The 25,114-nt window shown below is 38.8% G+C and overlaps 1 protein-coding gene across 1 annotated transcript; it reads right to left on the bottom strand.

Annotated features, from left to right (window-relative positions):
• Nucleotides 1–66: 66 nt before the first annotated feature.
• On the bottom strand, nucleotides 67–24,414 carry LOC102868705 (OX-2 membrane glycoprotein-like). The gene is made up of 5 exons (XM_006895360.1): nucleotides 24,247–24,414; nucleotides 8,017–8,098; nucleotides 6,696–7,022; nucleotides 2,475–2,747; nucleotides 67–236 (listed from the first exon to the last, which is right to left on the bottom strand). Exons 1-5 carry the CDS (start codon nucleotides 24,412–24,414, stop codon nucleotides 67–69), a joined length of 1,020 nt encoding a protein of 339 aa, XP_006895422.1.
• Nucleotides 24,415–25,114: the final 700 nt, after the last annotated feature.

The raw sequence follows: 25,114 nt of genomic DNA, 5'->3' as shown, positions 1-25,114 counted from the left end.
CTGTTTGAGAAACAACAGAGCCTACCACTGCAGCCTCTTGTTAATATGTTCAGATGCTCTTCAAATTCACTTAAAAATTAATTTGTCTTGTTCCCGATTCCCTTCTTTGTAATGCTGTGATGACTTACCTCGGTCTTGATTCCGGTGCCTTTTCCAGTATAATAAAATGGAGATTAAAACCAGAAGAATTATCAGGGAAACGATGCTTAATAATAGTGGAACTGAAAACCAAAAGCCTATGGATATTGAAGAGAGAAAAAAATGAAAACAAAGTCACCAGAAGAATATGTCACAGTAGGCAAAAAGGTGATAAAGGAATTATTGTGATGAGATTTTACTAGCCTTCAACTTCCAGTGAAAACTGTCATTGAGAACACAGGTTTCATGGTTTATATTCATTCATAATTTCATTTTATCTTAATGGTAATAATAGTCTTTCTCACATGATCATTATATGATAAAATCTTTACATGTGTCAGCTCCTTTAATCTGAAGAGTTACCGAAGTATCCCAAGAGTTAGGCATTACTATAAATGTCTTTATTCAACAGGTGGAAAAACTGAGGCTCAAAAAAGTTAAGTGAGCTGAAGATCACACAGCAGTAAACAGGGGAGTTAAGTCTGGTCAAAGTCCTGTTTGCTCTAAAGCACATATTCTCTTCCACAGAGTCTATTAGAAGAAAATATTTAAAAAATGGTAAAAGGTAAAATGATAACTCTAATGATCCCAAAGCCCGGGGGAGGGGGGAGAACAAAGAACCCTTTAAATGTTTTTATTGTATTTTTTAAATCATGCTGTGTTATTAAAGTTCTTTTCAATAGTTAATAAGTAAATACTCTGTCCCTATCTAGAAGCTCTGTTGAAAGTTGTTCAGCATTATTGCAACACACAAGTTCCCCCTGACACTAAATTGGCTGCAAGGATCTCTTCACAAGTGCCTAAATGCAGTAATGCAAACACTGTTGAATAAATTTACCTTCAAATCCACCTTCTGATTATTCTGGGTTTTGCTTAGGAACATCAGACATGCCAATGAATAATGATTACTCTTTAGGGAGCTCTAATAGCCTAGCGTCAAGAAGCTGCGCTGCAATCCCTAAGGCAGACAGTTCAAGTCCACCAGCTGCTCTGTGGGAGAAGAATGGGCAATCTCCTCTTGACTGATTAACTGCCTAACTGCCTCTGAAAACCTACAGAACATTAGCTATGACTCACTGGCACACAACGACTTAAACCATTGCACCCATAAGTATTGCAAGGGTAACTTGTTCCAGGTTTTCCTATTCAAAATGTTGCTCATTTTAAACAAACAAAAAAGCTCATTAATATTTTTTCCATTAATATTTTTTAAGAAATGATACGTCTTTATTTTCAAAACACATTGGTATTAAAAACTGTAATCCATTAATATTTTTAAGGAGGCTTTTTTACCACATGCTTCACCCACAGTTAGCTCATCAAAACTACATAAGGAAACGATTAATGTTTTCTTAAAAAGTCTTATTTCTAAAATTATTGTTCATTTTATCTTCATACCCATAATGCTCACTTAAATCAATGGGGCCAAAAGATAACAGTTTAGAAATAAACACAAGGGGGCAAAAATGAAGGGTAGTTTCTTTTACAAAGAGGTGATAAAGACACTTTATATCAGCCCCTCTTCCAGCACCTCTTCCTTGTCTGTCTAGTAGTGTAGCTCATGCAACGATTTCATCATCAATATAATTTGCAAGTAATCCTCCTAATCTTTCAAAATTGAGTTTGACTCGCTTTATACTCCCAAGTTCTCTATGGTGAATTCTTACTAATGCACTTTACACCCTGTTGTATAAGGAGCTCTGGGAGTCTAGCATACTGTGTTTGAGACTGCTAACCAGAAAGTTAATGATTTAAATCCACCAGCGGCTCTGTGGGAGAAAAATGAGGCTGTCTGCTCTTGCTAAGATTTACAACCTCAGCAATCTACCAAAAGGGGTTGATCAAATGTTATAACTAATCAACTAATTACATAATCAACTGAAATAAATGATATGAAACAAAATGTGTGCAAATAATGTAATTAAAAGTCAAAAGGATTTATAAAATTTTCATCAATTTTTTTAAAAAAATGAAATAAACACATATTATAGTTAAAAAACTATAATCTCTGCAACTTGATGGGGAGGCATCTAATAGACTTGAAATTCTCTGCTCATGACTTTATTTCATATGTTCCGTCTAGGGCTTGGAATACAACAACTATTACATAAATGTTGGAATACAAGAATAAATGAATAGTTTATGTAAACAAAAGCATTTACGATGTGGACACAATTTCTGAAAATTTGCTCTGCTTTCACAACTCTGTTTTTCTTTCTCTGCTTCCTCTTCCCCTTCCCACAAAGCTCCCCTGTTGAGAGGAGAGAGCTTGACACCACCTACCAGGACTATGTACACAGGCAGGGGCATAGCCATCTTTATCGACGTTCTCTTACCGTTGCCCACGGTTTTCCTGAAGTCAGTCACAGTCCCCAGATGCAGCACCTTGCAAATCACCTCCTTCCCCATCTGACTCTCAGGGTCTTTGACATGCAGGACACTGGTGACAGATGTGGTCCCATTGGGGTGTGAAAACCTCACAGTGCTATTCTCAATCCCTGACCCTGTCACGTTCCAGGAGATCTCAGGGGCTGGACGGGCAGTGGCGGAGCAGGTTATATTTAAGTGGTCTTCAAACAATTTGTAGTCAAAGTATACTGTGGGCTGTACTGGGACAAAAAATACAATGGTCTGCTGTTAGTTACATATCTGGTCAGGCCAGGCATTTTACCTCAGAAATAAGGGAAATTTCTGACAAAAATCACACTTGTAACTATAATGATAAGAAACCATGCCCTACCAATAATAAGCAAAGTATATAAACTTCTTAATCATAACCAAACGCCCTGAGAGAATGGGTCACACTAGACGTGGGTGTTTTATGGACCACAGAAGGACATCAAAGTCAACCGGCATAACAAAGTCCACAAAGACAAAGTTCTACATCTTTCTTTGATGAATAGTGACTGGGATCTTAAAAGCATTCAAGCAAATATCAAAGATAGACCTCTTTATTTTTGGAATAAAGAATTCCGAAGAAAATGAAAGAGACATAGAAACAATCAGACCATGGAAAGGCCAGCCTCCATGACCCTGAGATCAGAAAAATCGGTTGGCACCCTGTAACCATGGACCTCCCTAAATGAGATCACATTAGAGGGTCGTGGACAGAATAGGCAAAAAAGGGAAAAAAATGTAAGGATTGTACACCAATGTTCATAGCAGCGTTATTCACCATTGCAAGAACATGAAACAGCCCCAGTGTCCAACCACAAACAAATGGATTGAGAGATTATGGTACATTCACACAATGGAATACTATGCAGCACACAGGAAGAGCATTATGCTGGGTGAACTAACTCAGTCCTACAAGGATAAATATTGTACCGTTATTGTAGAAGGAGTATAAGGATCCAGGAGGGGTAGGAGAGGCTGGAAGCAGAGGGATGTGGATATGCAGGGGAAGGGGTGATTAATCATTGGGTTGTAAAATTTGATGGGTGGGGGGGTGAGGAAAATTGAAATAATTTGTTCAAATTTGTATTAGAATTCTGTAAATAAACTAATAAAAAAGGAAAAAAATATTGAAAAGGCTTGGTGATCTGACAGAGACTGGTAGAACCTCTGAGAAAGACGATGGCCCTTATTCATCCTGCATACTTGGAACTAAACATATCCCTGTGGCTTAACTTTTAGCCAAACCATAGGCTGGTTTAAAAGGTGACCCATAATACCATGGAGATACTCACTCATTAGAGCAACAAACCATACAAGATCAATAGGGCAGCATGGAGGGGGGGGGATGTCCCATCTGACCCAAACTGGGGCCTTCCCAGTTCATTTTCTGTCTAAATCTCTGAACTACAGAATAGAGACTGAGGTAGTACATGCCTGGGAAGAGCTTAAATTGTGTCCATAAGAGAATTGGCTGGATGGAGAGAGGTTGTTCGGAAGCCAGATAATACTCATCCCCCTCAAGCAGTTCAGAGTTTAATGATTCTGTTCTTCTCCTTTCACCATGCAGGACTCTGCCTTCTACTGGGTACCCTGCTCCGAGAGCCTGACTTTAATCCCTGACTAGCCCTTCCACATGTGTAGTCTGTATCTCCCAAGAAGCATCAGAACAGGGATTGCACAGATGGGCTGCTGCTTAAAGATAGTGCTTCTCTGCTTGGTTCTAGACCAACGAACTAGATGCATGAAGGAAATGTGTAGAATTTGTGTGGAAGACCACATAAAATTTTAAAAAAAGAAAAAAATGCAAATGATAGTTTGAAGAACCTTGGAATTAAGGCTAAATAACTAGCTTATGAAAGAAGGATTTTTTTAAGACTAGCTGCAGTCTGTTTTCTTTTAAGAGACTAATGAGTTCACTTTTGTTGAGATTTAATTTATTTTTTCTGAGCAGATGCAGACTTGCCTTTCCAGTAATGCAAGTTGGTTTTGGAGCCCAGAAGATAGAGACTTGTTAAATAAAAGCATGATCTACACAAGGAGGGTGGTGCAATAGACAGTAGGAAGTGAGGCTACTGGACTATGGTTCTATGCAAAGAATGTCTCTATTAACATCAGTATGCAATGGAGAGAGAGCAACAGAAAGAAACAAAGAAGGAGTCTCATGTGGCAAAACTGAACGTCAAGATCCTTGAGCACAGCCAGGAATGGTTTAAATGAAAGTTAAGCTATGAACAGAAAGTGTCAAAATAGAGGAGAACAACAAGATTAGCATTTAGAAGACTCAGAGGACAATATATTAGGGGCTACAAATAGAAAGGATCTTCTAAGTAATGTAGGCAAAAGGAAGAGATAGAGGAGGAAAAGAGAAAAGGGACTGAAACTAAGGACTTGAAGCACTTGCTGCAGAAGGTCATGGATTACAGCCTTCAGTATGGATTGAAGCTCAATGTCAAGAAAACAAAGATTCTCACCACTGGGCCTATTGGCAGCATCATGATAGGTGATGAAGAGATTGAGATTGTTGACAGCTTTAGTTTGCTTTGCTCTACAATCAACAATCTTGATTCCAGCAGCCAGGAAATTAAAAGATGAATTGTGTTGGGAAAGTCTGCTGTCAGAGACCTCTCCAAGGTACTGAGTAGCAATGATGTCATTCCGGAGACTAAGGTGCGCCCGATACAGACCATGCTCTTTGCCATTACTTGCTATGCTTCAGAGAGCTAGACAACGACTAGGGATGATAGAAGGAGAGTTGGTGCCTTTGAGCTTTGGTGCTGGAGAAGAGTATTGAATATTTCATGGGGTGCTAGGAGAACAAGTTCATCCTGGAGAGAGTGAAGGCAGGCTGTTCCTTGGAGGTAAGGATTCTGAAGTTTCGTCTGACATACTTTGGACATGTTTCAAGGAGGCACCAGTCCTTGGAGATGTCTGTTATGCTTGGAAGCATGGAGGGACAGCGCAGGAGAGGAAGATCCTCAGTGAGATGAATTGATTCAATCACTGTTGTAATGGGGATAGGAGTGTTGGAGACAGTGAGATTGGCAAGGGATAGAGCAGGGTTTAGGGCTATTGTACATAGGGTCACTATAAGTCGCAAGTGACTTGATGGCACATAACAACAATAATAATGAGAAAATAGAGGAAGAAGAAATGGAATTGGAGAACGAATAAAGGACAGAAATGAAAATGAAGAAGAAAGCCAGACACAGGATTCCACAGAGAAGATTCATTGAAGACAAAAGAAACATATATTTAATGTTGTCATACCTGCCTTACCTTACCTTACCTATGAGCCTCCTCTTCCTTTATGTCTCTTATTTTTTACATACTCAAATCCTCAGTTACTGTCCTACAAAACTTATACAAAATTGCATTTCTGCTCCTTAACAATCAGCAAGTGTTCTACTCATTAAAGTGACTACTTATTCTTTTTAATGTTTGATCTCAGAATCTCATCAAACCAGTCATCCTGGATTTTGAAAGAATGCTTATTGTTCCAAGGCAGTGTTATTTCAGGTGTGAGGAATCTCTCCTGCATATCATACACTAATCCTGAGCTCACCTCCCTGAAACACAATGAGAAGTCACCACCATAACCAGCTCTGAGTTTGCATAATCTGGTTCTGTTTTTTAACCAAAACTGTTAAAGCTTTAAGGGATCTGAGAAATTGTTGATTTCACATGAATTGGGCAGATAAAGAAACTCAGGTGCAGCAAAGCCAGGTCTGGATTATTGTGATGGTCGTGGAGAGCTATTGTGCTCATCAACTCTCTCAAATCCCCAAAGACTGCTGTTGTTAGTGCCACTAAGTTGCTTCTGGCTCATGGTGACCCCATGACTGCAGAACAGAACTGCTCCATCCAGTTTCAGTGACAGAAGCAGATCGTCAGGCCTTTACCCAAGGAGTTTCTGAGAGGGTTGACACTGCCAACCTTTCACCTAGGGTGCTTAACCATTTGTGCCCCTGCGGGATTCCTTAGAGCAATTACAGCTCCAGGTAAAGATCTCACTGTAGTGCACAGAACTCTCCAATAATTCTAAACACAGCTGCTGAAGGCGCGAGAGGCTTTCTTTTCTGTAGTTAGGACCCACAAAATGAGGTACAGCAACCACATTGCAAACATTCTAGAATATAGCAAATCCAGTCATAGAAGCTCACCATAAAGCGTGAGGCAGGCTTTCCCTGAGATCTTCCCAGCGCCAAATGTATTGAAGAGGCACAAGTAACATCCTTCATCCTCCAGGGTGGTATTCCAAAAGGTTATGGTTGAGTCGTTGAGTCCCAGGTAGGTGATGTTCAACCTGTCCTTAAAGGCAGGCTGAATCACAACCCCATGGTTCTTGCTGTAAGTGACCATGTTCACCGGGCTTGAAGGCCTCATTTTCTGCCACGTCACAATCAAGACTTCCTGGTAAGTGTTCAGAAAACATCTTAGGGACGCAGGTGTGTGCAGTGGCTCTCTTTCATCCTGGGTCACTACTTGCACTGTGAAGAAAATAATTTAGAGTTTAAAATTTTAAAAAATAAGCAGACAGAAAATATAGTCTTCTAATGATAAAAGCAATGTGTATTTAAAGTTGAAGACAGAAAAAGAACGGCCATAAAGCAGAACATGTCATGTATCTATGCTCCTGATGCTGCTAAGAAAGTGTAGGCTCAAATGTGTGCTCAATATTTAATCATTGTTGTTGTTGTACACTGTCAAGTCAGAATCAACTCATCGCTGACCCTCTTGGCTATAAATTGCAAGGGAGGAGATTGCCTATCTTTCTCCCTTAAAATGGTAAGTGGATTTGAACCACTTGTCTTTGGGTGGCAGCTCAACTCCTTAGCCACTAAAGCTCCCCATGTAAAAGTAGTGTAGCAGAATAGAAATGTGCATATTACTTTTTAACTCTTTGGTCAAATAAAAGTCATAATGGAAATAATACATTCTCTGAGTATAATAGAAAAAATTCTGTGGAAACAGGTAAATCAGTTCTCACAGAGAAGTGCTTAGCTTTAATTAATAGCATACAACAGAGAAGTACATCTACATAACTTCTAGCTTTCCATAGTTTTCTGTAACTAGGAGCACAACCAATTTAAAACAGATGGCCAAATTACTTTAGAAAAAGGTAGTATCCATTCACACTTTGCTAAGTACTCCCATTACAAACACAAGATTATTATTATTATTATTATTATTATTATTATTATTATATTAAAAGTAATCTAATTTTACTGGTGGGAAAACATACTCATTTAATTTCGAGTATTCACATATTTTAAACCTAGCTCAGCTACAGGAACAGCTTCCATATATCCAAATGTTCTCCCACACTGAAAATAACCACCTGGGAAAGAGAAAGAAACCCACCCATTCTTCCAAGCAAAACATTTTTAAATAATTCAAGCTCAGAAATGGAACCATTATAGCGCAAACTAGAGTGGCAGCTGTGTTTGCGGACTTTGAGTGGGGTGATTTGAGCATGTTTACCTTGTGCTCTGCAGAGCACCACGGCTGCCATGCTCCACATCAGACTGAAGGCACCCAGACGGTAGCTGAGCCTCCCACGCACCTGAAGACAGAGAGCAAAGTACAGAAACAGGGGAATGGGATTCAGACAGAGCCAAAGCATTGCAATCTATTCTTTATTTCAGGGATGGTTGCAACAAAATTCATAACTCACCAGATAATTTTGGTTTTTGTGGAAGCAAAGCCAGAGGCTATGTAAATAGAAGGAATGACAGGGTGTGTACATAGAATCTGAGGAGGAAAAACAGCAACATGGCTACTTAATTACAGTAATCCTTAGAAAAGTAGGGCCTTGCTTTCTTAAAAAAAAAGAAAAAACACAGAACATGAGCAAAGGCACCAGTGAAGAAAAGCAGATTCTCAGAGACAGGTTTATTGAAGAAAACAAACTTCCATAAAAGGTTACTGGAGACAGAGCGTACAATGTTAGCCAGCACACACTTTCAAAAATAGCTCACATCTGTTAATATTAAAAACATGCAACTCAGGATAAGCATTCTTCAAAAATGTCATGTAATAACCTCGAAGTTTATTGAGGCAGGTTTTCCTGCAAATTTTATATAAATTGTAGCTTTTCAAAAGCAACTGTTGTTGCCAGCTGCCTTTTGTGACTCCCAGAGATTTCATACCAAAAAGAGACTGGACCACAGTTGTCCAGAGGTTTTGCTGGTTCACTTTTGGAAATAAAGCTCCTGGTCTTTCTTCCTACTCTCAGTCTGGAAGTTCCAAGAGAACATATTTAGGATCAGAGCAACATGTAAGCCTCCTCCTACTGAAGGGTAATGGCTGCACTGTGGTCCACTGACTGGGAACTGAACCTGTGTTTCCTGAAAGGAATCAACCCCTCCACCTGTGACTCAACTAAGGGAGACCAATCTCTTCAGCAGTCATGCCTCAGCCTTCCCGGGGCTAACTTTCTGGAAGTGGCTGTGTGCGGAAGCATCATATCTGTAGCAATCTTGGTGAAGGCCTTTTATTGAACATTATGATTGAGACTGACTTGCTGTACAAAGGCTCTTCTTTAGCACCCACCATGACTGCCAGATACATGAAGTCTCCATCAGAGCATTTCAATTGCTTTTTAAGGATTGATGTCTGGAAAGGATGGTGTCTTATCTCCCTTTTCCTCAATCTCCAGTGCCACCTCAATGTCTTCTCTTCAAACAGGGAACACGGATCCCTTGTATTTTCTGCCTAGTGATTCATGGAGTGGACAGCCTGGGGCCCAATGACATGGATCTATGTAGTGGTATAAATTGATCCTTACTTGTACCTCTAAGCAGCAGAGGGTCAATAGTTCTATCATCTGAAGTGACGTCATTATGACAAATTGTTGTTTGTTGCTGTTATGTGCCATCAAGTTGCTTGTGACTCATAGTTTGTGACAACAGCTCAGAACCCTGCTCTATCCGGAACCAATCTCATTGTCTTCCGCAACCCACCCCCCCCCCATTACCGCAAGCCACTGAGTCAAAATCCATCTCATCCAGAGTCTTCCTTTCTTGCGCTGTCCTTCTGCCCTTCATAATTTTGCAATTTGTGACAAATTTACAACAAATATGTTATCCGAAGCCGAAATATATCATAAGCATTCACTGCCCTTTTTTACATCTTTTCTTCTTCTCTTCATAGGGCGAAGTCCTGTACCTTTCCTCAAGACTTCTATGACGCTTCCCCAATCTTGGCTTTCATTAAGCCCTCCTTCCTCAAAAATTCTTAATTTAGAATTTCATATCCAGATAAATTAACCACAGAAAGGTTAAAAGTGTTTGAAGAAATTACGATAGGGTTTTTTATTTTTTTTAAAAAAAAAAGGAAGATTGATTTGGGAAGAATAATAGAATGTAGGAAGCAAAAATGAACAAAGAAAAAGTATATAAAGGGAAAACTAAATGTTGAAAATCTAAACATGAAAGGAGTGTGCATTGAAATGACACTTTTTTAAAAAAAAGTATATTTTTCAAATAAATTGTATGAAGAATTTTAATATTTAAAGAAAAGATAAAAGCAGCTTTAGTTAGAGTTGAGAGACCCCATATGTTCACTTCTGGTGCTTATTTTTTGTCCTTCCAAAAGGTATGGCCCCTGGCGCACCTCTGCAGAAACCTGGGTTCCTAAGAGTTATTGGCAAACTATTGTTAGAATCCTTGTCATGTATTTAATTGATCTGACCCTTAAACTAGTTCCTCTCTCAATGTCGTCAAGTTGGAACTAACTCATAGCTGACCCTCTAGCATTTTTTTTTTGAGGGGCTACAAATTGCCTAAGAGGAGATTGTTCATGGTCTCTGGCTGAGTCAAACAGCCAGAGGCGCTACAGTGCAACTCCCTACAGACTAGGCCACTAGTGATTGTCACCTGTGACTCATCGCACCCCCCACCCCTGGCCTCTGAAGCCTGCCCTGTCCTGAGCCAGTCTCACTGACTCTGACACACCTCTCCCATTGCCCCAGCTTCTAATATCAATCCATCTCATCTGGGATCTTCCTCTCCTGTGCTGTTCCTTCATCCTTTCAAGCATAATGTGCCATCAGAGCCATCAAATTATTAATTTAGACTGTAAATATCTTGTTTCTAGAACTAGGTTAATTATCTATAACTGGAAAGCTAAACCATCTTCTATTGTCACCTTATTGAGATTCTTCTGTTTTTTTAAATCTTATTTTTCTAATACAGTTTTTATAATAGAGTATAGCATTATCAAGATTGTCATACTCTTCTTGCAAAAAATAGTGAACTAAATATTCTTTCAATTCACTCCAAACTTCTTTCCTCCCCCCACAATATGCTATTTTCTAGCCTTTTATGTCCACTTTAATTACAAGAGTTAGTTACTACTTGACATATTCCCATCTTCTTATTAGAATCAATACTTAAGGTTTTCACTAGGTTACACATTTTTCCTTGCTACATTCTATTCTTTCTGAATTTATTTTCCTTCTTCTAAAAAGAACTCTTTTCATGTCCTTCCAACACTTGTAGACTCTCTAAAATGTTTTTTATTCTAGATTTAAGACATTCTGGCACTACATGTGAGACTGCTAACCAAAAAGTCAGAGATCCAAACCCACCAATCACTCCACGGAAAAAGATGAGTCAGTCCTTTGTAAAGATCCATATCTTTAAAACCCTGATGTTATAACTGACATAAAGGCAGGAGGTTTGGATTTGACTATAGAAGTATCCTCTAACAGACATTTCCCTTGTATAATTTTATTTCATGACTTTTTAAAATCTGTCGCTGATGATGAAAAGTCTTCTGTTAGTCTGAGTGGTAGTATACCATTATAGGAAGCCTGTCTTCACTCTCTTATCTTTCTCTCATTGCCAGCAAGTCAGAACTGAGTCTGAAACCCTAGTAGGTGTCCATAGCTGTAAATGATAGGGCCTATCTTCTCTCTGGTGGATTCAAACCACCAGAGAAGCACCAATTTTATGTTGGCAACACACTCCTTAAGGATGGTGCCACCAAAACTACCCTTTCCTCTCTTACAGCATTTAATATTTTCTTATCTCCAAAGGTATCTAAATGTGGATTTATTTTTGCTTTTGTAGACATTTATCCTTCATTTCTTGTATAAAAAGGGCTCTAAAATACATATATATATATATTATACTATGTATTATAGTGTGTGTGTGTGTGTGTGTGTGTGGTCTAGTGGTAAAAAACTACACTGCAATCTCAAAGGTGTGTGGTTTAAATCCACCAGATGCTTGAAGGAGAAGGATGGACAAACTCCTCCTGTATGATTTACTGTCTCTGAAATCCTTCTGGGGAATCAGCAACTGCATTCTCTCTCTCCCTCCCTCTCCATATACAGAGAGAAAAAGAAAGAGAGAGAGAATGAAGGGTGGGGAGAGAGAATACCCTGCATTATCCCCATTTCCCCTTCTCTAAATCCTCTTTCTCTTACTAGATCGCCTATTAGTGGGAGTCACTTATTCTTCTCTAACTTCTTCACCACTGTACTCTATACTTTGGGATGTCTCTTAAGGGGCTTCTCTTCAAACATGCCAAGCCAACTCAAGAACCGTTCTCTTGAGATTTTTTTTCTTTATATAAAAAAAATCATTTTTTTTACTCTTAAGATTTCCAATTTCTTATGTACATTCAATGACATTGTTTGAACATATCTGATTCAATGAATTGTATATATAAATTGCTGGGAAGAAAGTAAGCACTAAACCAATATTAGTACTTGGCTGCATCACCAATCACCTGACAATATCATAAATCCTGTCTTTAGATATTAGTGTCAAACCCTAGAAGGACCCCAGATTACATATTACCTTCATTTACAACAACCTCTGAAAGGTACATACCTCATCTGTAAACTTCACCACTAACAGTTACTCTTACTCAACTTCTACACACTTGAAAGTTTCTGGAATCTACAATAACAAGACCACCCACTGCTCTGAAGACAAAGTTGATATAACTGTTCTGAAAATTACATTTCCACATACATGCTCATCTTTCACCATCCTACTACATTATAAAGACTTTGGATTTGAAGTGATTCAGGAATATCTAAACATTTTCTTAGTATAATTCTTAGAATCACTGATAGGCAACCAGAGTTCTCTATCTAATATTGTAGGAGAGTTAGAAAACACAGGACAAAGGTTTCCTCTATCTCAGTTGTTGCCAATAGCCAAACTATTCCCTTTTATTTCCAAACACAGTAATTTTGGACAAAGATACTGACATTACAATTCTACACCTTTTTCCAATCCGTTCTTTCTCTTATAAATAACATACAACAGAGAAGTGTACCTACATAACTTGCAATTCTTCATGTTTTTCTAACAAGAGGCACATCCAATTTTTAAACTGATCACATTCCCACTACCAACACAAGACATTATTATTATTATTTTTAAAAGGTTACTTATTTGACCAACGTGGGAAAATACTCATTTAATGTAGTTATTGTTGCTATTATGTACCACAGAGTTAGAACTGACACATAGCTGACCCTCTGGTAGGTTTTCAGAGGCAATAATCGCATGGGAGGAGATTGCCCGTGCTTCTCTCCAGGAGTGGCTGGTGGCTTCGAACTGTGTGCCCTGGGATTGCAGTGCAGCTTCTTACCACTAGGCCACCAGAGAGTAAGAATATATATTAAGTCTGGTAATCCAAACTCTAACAATGCAGAAAGTGTTGGCTCGCATACAAAATCTATTTTCAAGATAGACAAGAAAGCAAAAATGTCTTTTAAAACACTGGCAGTAGTGTCTAAGAAACAAAATACAATGAATGAATTAGAAGGAAAAGGAATTATAAGGAAAGCCTTGATATAAAATCAATATTAAAAAACTATATTTTATACAGTTATTTTTCAGAGGTTCATGTAGAGTAACTGAAGATACTATTAATAAAATTACATTTCTTTTTTTACAGGGAAACAACCTGTGAGGTAACGCTGTATGGTAGTCAAGATCACATAATCTGACTGACTTGAGTTTGGGGAAAATCAAATAACACTAGATGTACGAGTCAGGCAAATCAATACTTTGAGACCAAGGAAAGAATAATAGTGCTGATCTTTCAGCTATCGAATATAAAATTACTAAGTACACAAAAATTCCTAGACTATGAACTGACACAAAGAGCCACTAAACAAATGCGGTTGTTGGTACAGCAATGGTACAACGTTATTACAAAAATCAAGCATTATAACATTCAGTAGAGTACCCTCTGGTATATGACAATGCATCTTAACAAGGAAATGGCAAACAGTCCATTTTAAAAACTGGCAAAAGGGCATGCACAAACACATCACTAAAGGCATGCAGGTGGCCAACAAACAGGAGAAAGAGCTCTGACCATCAGTCACTAAAGAGGTGCAAATAGAACAACCGTGAGATGTCATCTTACCTTAGAAATAATAGTTAAGTTCAAGAAGACAGAAAAAGTAAATTTTGGCAAGGTTGTACAGAGATTGGAAGTCATATTGGAACTCAATGATAGGACAGTAAAATGGTACATCCACTGTAGAAAACAGAATAGAACTTCATTAAAAATTTGGAAGTAGATGTACTACTTGATCCAGTAATCTCACCACTAGGTATACATCCTAAAGAAATGAGAGCCAAAATACTAACAGATACATGCACACCCATGCTCACTGAAGCATTTACAATACAATTGCAACAATCTAAGTGCCCAACAACTAAGGAACAAATTAACAAGCAATGTTACACACACACAATGGAACACACAGTGAAGGCTCTGAGAAACACCTTCCCACCTGGAGGAAATCAAGCTCAACGAACGGAAATAAGTTAGTCACAAAGGACTATGAGGCCACTATTCTAAATTAAGAAGGTCAAAAGAAGGTTTATACACTAAAAGAAGTCTTTTTTTGGTTACCAAGAAGGAAAGAAATGGAGAAAAAAAATAGAAAATAACAGACACATATTAAACTGAGTGAAAGAAAAGACAATGTACAAAAATGAGATAATCAAAAGAGTATCACTAAGGAAAATGAAGACACAGAAAAGGGTATAAGAGTTAAAGAAAACAATGGTAAATATTATTACAAATACAACTTGTTTTATTAATAATAACAGACAATCTATCACATAGACAAGCAAGATGAACAGATGCCATGGATTGAACTGTATCCCCTCAAAATATATATAAGTAATGGCATAATTTGAAAGCTCTTCCATGTTCTGATAAATCAAATAGTTCTAAATATTAAGGGGGAATGCACCACTCTCTAATTCCACCACAACCATAACCTGATGTTAAGGATAATGTCCCTAAGGTGAAGACTGTAACACATTTATCTCACTTCATAAAGAGATGGAAAGCAAGCAAAGAAAGGAAGACCTCAATATCAGGGAGAAATAGTCACCAGTAGTGGAGCTCCTTGACACCAGGAAAGGTCAGGGCACATGGAAAGCTCCAATAAGCATTTGGCTTACAGATGCTGAAAGAAACAAAGACTTTCCTCCATAACCAACAGGAGGAGAATGGACCGTCCCCTGGAGTTGACACCAGAAATGTGTACTTCTTGCCTCCTATGAGCTCTGATGGCATAGTCTGAAGGGCATTGCACAATTAACCCAAAGGTGGCGCTTCTCTTGAGGTTGGAATCCACCAGCGACTCAAAGGATGAAAAATGGACTATCTCTTCTCATGTGAGTAATCCACTGAAAGCCGCTGGAGGGTTTAGTTCAGAAACCCACTGCAGCAATGAGTAAGTGAATGACTCAGCCTCTGAAGAGGCTGTAAGAGAATACCTTCATTTGTTAAAACTCTCAGTCTGTGGTATCTATGTTGTAGCAGCTCTAGATAACTAAGACAATTAACTATCCTTACAACCACGTAAGTTTGGCAGATGACATTTCTACATACATATTTGTATGTGTTATAAATGGACTCATGTAGATGGTAGAGCAAACAGGAGCAAAGTTATGAAACTTCTTACCCACAACCAAACACCTGGAGTGAATGAGTTTCTGGGCATAGGAGATCAGGACCACAATCTCAAGGGACATCAAGGTCTAGAATAACATAGTCCACAAAGATCATGTTCTAGATCACATTTTGGTGCGTAGTGACTAGAGTCTTTAAAGCTTATAATCAGTCAACAATATGGCAGCTACCAGGTCTTTCTCCAATTGAAGCAATGGAGAGTGAAAAAAATCAGTAGCAGAGTCCAAAGGAATAATTGATCATGTGAACTTCAGCCTCCACAATCCTGAGACCAGAAGATCTAGATGGTGCCCAACTCTGAGCAGTGGTCACACCAAAAGATCTGCTCTGAGAGCGATCACAATAGAACGTCTCTGTAAAAAGAGGAGAAAAACATGGACCAAAACTCATAATAATAAAAAAAGAGGCAAGCTTACTGGTCCGATATAGAGTGAGATATAGAGTGATAGGACTCTTAAGCCCTAAGTTTTCCTTCAAACCTGCAATTAAAATCACCTTGGGTCCAACAACAGACAGGTCTAGAAGGTGATCAATAAAACCATGGATGAAAGCACTCCTTAGAATAATCACTATACAAGATCAAAAAGGTGTATTTGTCCAGGGATAAAGCCCAGACAGTGAGAAGAGACAGGAAAGAAGAACAAATGGAAATAGGAAACAGGGAAGAAGTGGAAAGAATAATAGTTTACAATCAATGCCAGAAAATAAAACATGTATGAATTGCTGAGGGAGGACGCAATTTGCTCTTTAAATGTTCACTAAAATAACAAATAAAATTAGATAGATGATAGCTAGCTAGCTAGATATGATATATAGACTGATTGATAGATTGATTCAGTAATTAAATATAACTCAGAATCCAGGTAAGGTCTAGCCTTACCTGACAACTGTCAACATCTTCTTCTCTACACTCACCCATACACACTTTTGTCCATGAAAATTTTCTGTCCAAATCATGACCTCAAATATACATGGGGTGGGGGATGGAGTAATTCCTGCCTGTTTATTTGTAAAATGGAGTAATAATTTCCTACTTGAATGGCTATTTGTGAAAATTAAGAGTTTTTCGCAGCTATAGACACTTCTACACCTTTGCCCCTACCCCTCAATCACCATTGTCTCCAGTTAGAAAACCTAAGGGAATTCTGAGAAATAACAGCTGTTATTTAGTTGACAATAAATATATATGGAAAAATAGATAGCTATCTTGACAATTACTATATAGGAAAAATACATAGTAGCTGTTAGGGGTGGTCGAGCCCTAGTACTAGGATTGATAGAGCCGATGAACAATGGATCTGCTCTATCCTGTGCCATCCTCGTTATCTCTGATTTGAGCCCATTGTTCCAATCACTGCGTCAATTCATCTTGTTGAGGGTCTTCCTCTCTTTCGCCTATCTTTCATTTTTCAGAAACTGGCGCAGCGAGCCTAGTTAAAAACATCTTTCAGAAAGCAAATGTGGCTGGCTCTCTGCTGAGGGTGAAGCGCTGAAATTAGCAAGCTCCTGGCTGAACTCCAGCAAGCCGAGCGCCCATGGAATTTCGCGTGTTGTTTTCCTTCTCGGTCACTCCCGGTCCCCTGCTTGGGACAGCCACCCTTCTCTCCACACCTTCCCTCTCCCCCAAAGCTGCTTACCTGGCCTAACCGAATCTCCATCTTACAGCTCACCCAGGGAGGTCTAGCAGAGTGAGCAAAGCTCAAACACTGATCCCGCGGGCCCGCCCCCCGTTACGCAATGCAAGTCTCCAGCGGTGACCACCCACTCAAGGCAAGCCACTGAGCTTGGGCATCACTTGCGCTTCTTTTTCGCTGTCTTAGAGCATCAGGTAGATTCCCTCGTGGGCCATCTGAGTGCAGACCCACTGCAAGATGTGTGAAGCAACATTTAGCAGCAGTCAATGTCTGGGAAGTGCTATTCTAGCCTGTCTTTCGTGCTGGAGCTCTGTCGACCTAAGGATTCAAGCTGTAAATCAGAAGGCAAGTTCCCAGCTCCAGTCCAACAGCGGCTTCTGGAGAGCAAGAAGAGCAGTCTCCTTCTAAGTGACTTCTAGTTGTTGTTGTTGTTGTGTACCATTCAGTCGGAACCGATCCATAGCTGACTTGCTGGTGGGTTTTCAGAGGCAGTTAATCTTTGGGGAGGAGATTGCTCATCTCCCTTTCCCACAGAGCAGGCTGGTGTCTTAGCGATTTGCAGCGCAGTTTCTTGTGACTTAGTCCACCAGACCTTGCTGGAGGGTCAACTAGGAGTCGTTTCTGGGCACATACTAACCACAACATCTTCTGTTTAGGAAGAGGACAGAAGGGGAATGGGGTTCAACGAGTTGGGGAGGAGGGAGTGAATTATTTAAATCTTTAATTGGATTAACACTTGGATCTTCCATGGAGCAGCAAACATCTTTTACGAAATGGAAAAAGAAATTCTAGTTTTTACACCCATTCGTTTCATTTAAGCCACAGACACTTTTAAAATACAAACAAATGCACATTTATTAGTTACATTTAGAATCAAATTAGAAATTCAAGCAGTCAACTCTACAATGAAGTCGCCTTTCAAACTGTGACCTTTTCTCTCCAGCTTGCATCAGGGAGCCTTGCTTAAGCAATTCCCAGAGTTCTTGGCCCTTTAAAGAAAACAAAAGAGGGAGAGGGGAAACAAGGAGTTAAGGAAATTCCCACCTTCTGAAGCCTTTCCTGTTTTTTGTTTTGTTTTGTTTTAAAGTTTTATTTTTATTATTTCTTGTGTGTGTATCAGGTCTGACTGGTACACGAGGAGATTGTCCCTCCTTCTCCAGCAGAGCATCTGGTGGATTCAAACCACCTACCTCTGGGATTACAGTGCAGCCTCTGGCCACTAGGCCACCAGAGCTCCCTCCACAGCCTTTCCTGTTGTAATAGCATCCCTACCCTCTAATATGGTGCAGGACAGAGCTTTCCCCTTGAGTACCAGTGATGCAGCCATGCAGAACACCATGGCACGTGGTCAAGAGTGATTTGGTGAGGTTACATACTGATACACAACAGAAAATTATAGAGGCTTTCATTTCCAACCATAATCTTTCTTCTCAAGGTCTTCCTACGGCTTTCATGTTTTTCTGTGACAGATAGTGAGAGAGGTGGCAACCACAAGTGTACGTTCACATTCATTATGGACCTGGAAACTAAAGTGTAAAAAAAACAGTGAGTATGGGCAGGTGCACATACAACCTCTCTCACTGAATAAACTCTGTGACCTTGAGCAAGGAGCTGGATTATCTCATCATGCAAACAATGAAAATAGAGGATAATGGAACAATTATAGCTCCCAACTCATAATCTCATGCAAGGACTTGATAATAATTACAATATTTTGAATTATTGGCATGTCCTGAACTTTCAAAAACTGTGATTATTACTTTTTGCAATTCAGCTGTAGAGTTTCTATATATTAAATAAGTAAACCATGTTCCTTTAAAGATTTATTTAGATAATTAATTTAACCCCTTAACCATTTCTGTTATCTTTAGATACTCTAAAGCTCTATTTTACCTCTGGGTTACTTTTTTTACAAGTTAATTACATTTATATCTTCAACTCAGGCCTCAGAAGTTTTGTAAAGAGAGTATCAGTAGCTCATGAAAGAAATCATTTTTATCTACAAAAATTTTTCCTTTCCCCTCATGCAACCTTGTGGTTGCTGTGAGGCTAAACACTGTGAAACTGATGTGTCAAATGCATTAATGGTTGGCTACCCAATGCGGACAGAGAGTGGGGTGGAGCTCCCCAATTGAAACAAGCTTGGAAAGAGGAATGCCATCCACTTCATAGTAGCTTGCCTCCAGAAACCCTATGAACCTGGAGAGAGGATGAAAGGCACCCAAGCCTTGAGGACTCTCCTTCATAGGGTCACTATGAGTAGCCTGTGACTCAAAGGTACTTAACAATAACAACAACAACAACCTCATGCAACTGCTTTTTCAGAGGCTGTTAATATCTAATAAAATAATGACTGAATTAATGAAACAAAGCAAAAAACCAGAAGCATGAAACACACATACTGAAGGACTTCATGGTGTGCCAAACAGGACACATATGAAAAAGTCTGCTTAGAGACATATTATAGTGGTATTAGGAAGAAAGAAAATGAAAAAAAAAAAAAGTTAAAACTCCAAAAGCCTCAAGGATGACAAGAGCAGATCATAATCACAATGACATAAAACAGATTAAAGGAGGCTGAACACAAGAAGACAAAATTTTCAAAATGTTGAAGAAAAATAATTTCATTCTGTCTTTTATAAAAATTTCTACTTATCTGGCTTTATTTTTTTTTAATTTTGCAAATATAGTCTTCATAGAGGAAATAGCACAGATACTTTATTGAGCTTCGGTTATTTTTTTAAATCTATTCACAGTCTCTCTCCTAGATTTTAGAAGCAAATTATTGTAAAATCAGAGGGTGAGGTAAAAAAAATATTCTCAAGCATATATATCATATGTAAACAAATTTCCATTAAAGTATGTTTTTGACAGAAGTATTCTAGTAAAAACAGGAAAATTATTTAAGGAAGAAGCTGTAAGATATCTGGAAGCCTTGCCCACCCTAGGACCAGTGAGGACTCTTGACAGGGTGAGTCTTTCAGCCCACCATGAGATCAGAGAGGACTCCAGGCCAGTTGAGTTGACTTACCTGCCCCAGGGCCAGAGAGGATTCCAGGCAGGGAGAATTATCTGACCTAGAACCAGGGATGACTCCAGCCAAAAAATACTGTCATTCCAATGACATAGAATAAATGAAATGGATGGAGTATTTTAAACATCACACAAAACCAAAGTGAGATGTCACCCAAAAAAAGTGATCAAAACACAGAGTCAATGGGTATCCTTAACAAGGAAAGACTGAAGGAACTCCCTGACACAAGATTCAAAAGAACAAGGATTAAGTGTTTTCACTAGATGAAAGAAAAATACAAAGACTTTGAAGAAGCTACAAGCAAGACTCTAGAGGAATTTTTAAAAAGCAATAGAAGATAAAGCAGGAGAGAAAAAAAAACAAAACCAAAACCAAAAATAAAACAACAAACAAAAACACACAATGAAGCAGTAGAAACAACAGAAAAACTGACAGGCCCCAGCCTGGTATGTTCAATACTCTTCTCTAGCACTAAAGCTCAAAGGCACCAACTCTCCTTCTATCATCCCTAGTCATTGTCCAGCTCTCTGATGCATAGCAAGTGATTGCAAAGACCATGGCCTGTATCAGGTGCACCTTAGTCTCCAGACTGACATCATTGCTCCTCAGAACCTTAGAGAGGTCTCTGGCAGGAGACTTTCCCAAATGCAATTAGTCTTTTAATTTCCTGGCTGCTGGTACCAAGAGTGTTGACTGTAGAGCCAAGCAAACTAAACCTGTCAACAATATCAATTTCTTCATCATCTATCATGATGCTGCCAAATGGCCCAATGGTGAGTATCTTTGTTTTCTTAATGTTGAGTTTCAATCCACATTGAAGGCTACAGTCCTTGACCCTCCACAGCAAGTGCTTCAGGTTCTCCTCATTAATTCCAAAATAACCCCAGGACAGTTCAACGATTTAGATCCTCCCAGAAGAGCTGTGGGTGAGTATTAACATTACTGGTAAGTATATTTGTTTTCTCTTGGACACAAGAGCCTACTATTTGGTCCTAAAAGCCTTCTGAGGTCCAACTCTTCTCACTATTTCTTAGTTGCTGGAATTGACAGAAAACCACATAAGCAGTTCCTTACTTCACCTCTGCCTTGCATGTGGACTTTCGAGCTGTAAAACAACCCAGTGGTAGATGGAATTTGCTCCAGGACTTAAGAACAATAAATGACATAGTTGAACCTCTACATCTTTTTGGTTCCTAACCTTTATACTATAATAGACAAAGTGCTAGTCAATAGGCCTTTTATTATAAGCACTACCTTCCCTCTATAACTTGATTTGTGCCACTATTAGAGCCTCTACTTGGAATATTATTGCTTTTTAATTTTTTACTCATGTACTTTTAACTTGTTAGTTAAATCTGTGTCTTCTAGGCTACAACACTTCCATGATACATCTTCAAGGATATGAACATGTACGGCTAAACACAATTGATAACAGTGCGTCTAAATTCCAAAATCAATCTCCATAATAGTCTACGTGTTTCCTATTGCCAAATGGGCCCTTTAGAGTAGTGAGAGAAGATCTTTACCCTGAAACCTACAGCGTCCCTTTTCAGTAGGAAGTGGCTAAGAGAATATGCCACCCCCTTTTCCTTATGAATCAGGGTGAAGTCTCTCTCAGGGAGGAGTGATAGGGAATGGCAAAGGACACACTGACAAAGGAGATCAATCAGAACTGGCTTTGACAAGCACTGTGGCAATTGGACAATTAAAACAGACTTTCAAGGGGGGGAAAAAAGAGGAATGAACTGGGGAGGAGGGTAGAGAAAATAGTGCAACAATGAATGAATGAAAACCCAAAATCTCTGTAAATGGTCATTAAAATTAATAAAATTTAAGAATAAAAAGAGAAACCACAGAAAAAACAAGAAGCAGCAATCAACAATAAGACAATCAACATTTCAGAAGCTGTCAGAGTGTTGAAGTGGCAATGAACAGAACTGAAGCGATTGTAGAATCAGTGAATCAGAAGATAGAACTCTCAACCCTCATCTGCTAGAGAAAAAAAGCAGAACTAAAAAGGAACGAAAATTAAGAAGGCCTAAGAATAATGTGGGACACCATCAAGAGTAATGGTTTAAATATACCAATGAAGAGAAAAAGATTAACAGATTGAGGAAAAAAACCCAAAACACCCCATCAATATTCAGTCTCTCAGAGACCAACTTAAGAAGCAAAGATAAAGATAGACCAAAAATCAAAGATGGGGGGAAAAAATATAACAAGCAAATGGCAATTTTAAAAAAGCAGGAGTAGCAATATAATCTGATAAAATAAACTTCAAGGTAAAAAATATGCATAAAAAAGCAAGTCACTATATAATGCTTAAAGGATCAATAAAAGAAGAAGACATAGAGACAATTAATTGCAGGAGGGAGGAGATTCCCATCCTCTGCCCACAGATCAACTGCTGGATTGGAACTGCATGCCTTTGGGATTGCAGTGGAGCTTCTTGCTACTAGGCCAATCCTCCAGCTAATTATAGAACTAAAATTACGCAAGACAAACATTAAAAGAAACAGACAACACGGTAATAGTAGGAGATTTCGATATTATCCTCAAAAGGAAAAGATTAGATGACTAGACAGGAGTTCAACAAAGATGCAGAAGAACTAAACTATATGGTTAACTAACTTGACTTCATAGACATACAGGGTAACCCTAACAAAAGTTCTATATACATTCTTTTCCAGCATGCATCGACTCTATTCTCTAGAATAAATTATTTCTTAGGTCAAAAAGCAAGCCTTAAATTTTTTTTAAAAAATACTACAAAGCAATTTCTCAAACCACAATGACATTAAATTAGAAATTAACAATAAGAGGACAAAGGGGAGAAACAAAAAACCTATGCACTGGAAGCTAAACAACATCCTGCTTGAACACAATTGGGTATTTGGTGATGTTATGTACCTTCAAGTCAGAAGTGACTCATAGCTCAATCCTACAGTAGGTTTTGAGAGGCAGTTGAATACACTTTCTCCCATGGAACAGCAGGCATATTTGAACTGCATGCCTCCTAAAAGAGTTGAAATTAGAAGTACCAGTTGACTTAGCTGTATCACTACTAGGCAAATACCCTAAGGAATTCAGAGCTGTGACACAAAAAGACGTATGCACAGCCGTGTTTATTGCAGCCTTATTCACAATAGCAAAAAGATGGAAGCAGCCCAAGTATGTAGCACCAATCCAATAGTTAGAGAAAATGGTACATCTACGTGATAGAATGTTACCAAGAATTGAAAAATGTCAAACTTATTATAAAACACCATACAACATGGATGAGTCTAGAAGACATAAAGCTAAGTGAAATAGTATAGTCACAAAAGGACAAATACTGCTCAAGACCACTGTTATAAAAATAGGATAGATATGGTGGTGGTGGTAGGAAACAAAAGGAAAAGAATGGATGGATAATGAACACTGCCCTGGAATAGGTGAAATGAAGGACAATATGAAGAAACAAATGATTAAACATTACATTGTTGTTGTTGCTGTGTGCTGTTGAGTTAGGACAGACTTACAGCTGACCTTTCAGCAGGTTTTCAGAAGCAGTAATTAGCATAGGACATTGCCCACCTTTCTCCCAAGGAGCAGTGGGAAGATTCAAACTAGTGGCTTTGGGATTACAGTGCAGTTTACCACTAAGCCAATAGTGCTTCCTGTATATATGACAATTAACAAGCTGAGGCAGGACAAGCATTACAAAGTGAATTGTGGGAGGGTGAGGGAGGAAAATATTTATGCATGATTAAAAAACCCCCTAAACTAATATCTTTGTAAATTGTCACTAAAATTATGAAAAATGAAACACAAACAAAAGAGATATATAGAAAGGATAAATAATTACAATGTTAGTAGCCCATCGCATAGTAAAAAAATAAAGATATCCACTAGTCTTCAGTTGTATAAAAAAAACTAAAGATGTGAATATGAAGTAGAAAAATATCAAAATAATGGATATAAGAGGGAGCCCTAGCAGCAAAGTAGGTTAAGTGTTTAACTACTTATCAAAAAGTAGGCTGAGTGAACTGTCTCCTAAGGACAAATACTGTCTAAGACCATTATTGTAATAACAGAAGGATAACTAGAATGAGGCGAGCATGGCAGCGCCAGCGTGTCGAGAGCAGAGGCACCGCCTCGATGGACGTGTTTCTGGTGATTCAGTGTCACAAAATCACCATCATCACTGATGGAAGGCTCCTTTACCAAGGAATCAAGCACCGTGTGAGAGCTGAAGCTCATCGCCAAAGTCATCCTTAAGCAGCCACCCAAGGAGCAGAGTCTGTACAGGGACAGCCAGCTCTTGAAGGACGCCAAGACGCTAGGCGAGTGTGGCTTCACCAGTCAGATAGCCAGACTCCATGCTCTGGCCACAGTGAGGTTGGCCTTCCCATCAGATGACACATTTGAGGCCCTCCGCATTGAACCATTTTCCAGCCCATCAACAATGAATGAATGGAAATCCAAGTTCTGTATAAACTTCCATTAATATATCGATTAAAAACATAGAGTAATGACAAATTAGAAAAGTAAGTCAATATCTAGACAGTAAAGAATCTAGCAGATATAGACCGCCAATAGAAAATCGCATGAAAATATGTAGACAAGAACTTCAGAGAGAGAAATCTGAGTGGCTAACAAATACATAAAGTTAGGATCATGCTTATTAATAATCAGGAAAAATGCAAATGAAAGCAATTAGTCAGTAGTTGCTGCGGCTGGTGGGTTCTTGAATGAGTGTGCTTAGTGAATTAAAACAGGCATCAATATTACACAGCTTCATTTGAACCCACTAACTCATGAAAATGGATTTTACAGTTAAAAAATATCTACACCCACTCACTTCTTAGAGTGGTTGTTGCTGATACAAATGTATAAATTTTTTTTGAAGGTTAAAAGTTACATTTGAAATGTACCAAGACCTAAACCCATCTCTGCCAAC

The sequence above is a fragment of the Elephantulus edwardii genome, unplaced genomic scaffold (assembly GCF_000299155.1).
Source record: "Elephantulus edwardii isolate Elephantulus edwardi_28Jun2011 unplaced genomic scaffold, EleEdw1.0 scaffold00165, whole genome shotgun sequence".
Taxonomy (NCBI): Eukaryota; Metazoa; Chordata; class Mammalia; order Macroscelidea; family Macroscelididae; genus Elephantulus; species Elephantulus edwardii.
Note: the sequence above shows the minus strand (reverse complement) of the source record. Positions and strands in the feature narration are given on the sequence as shown.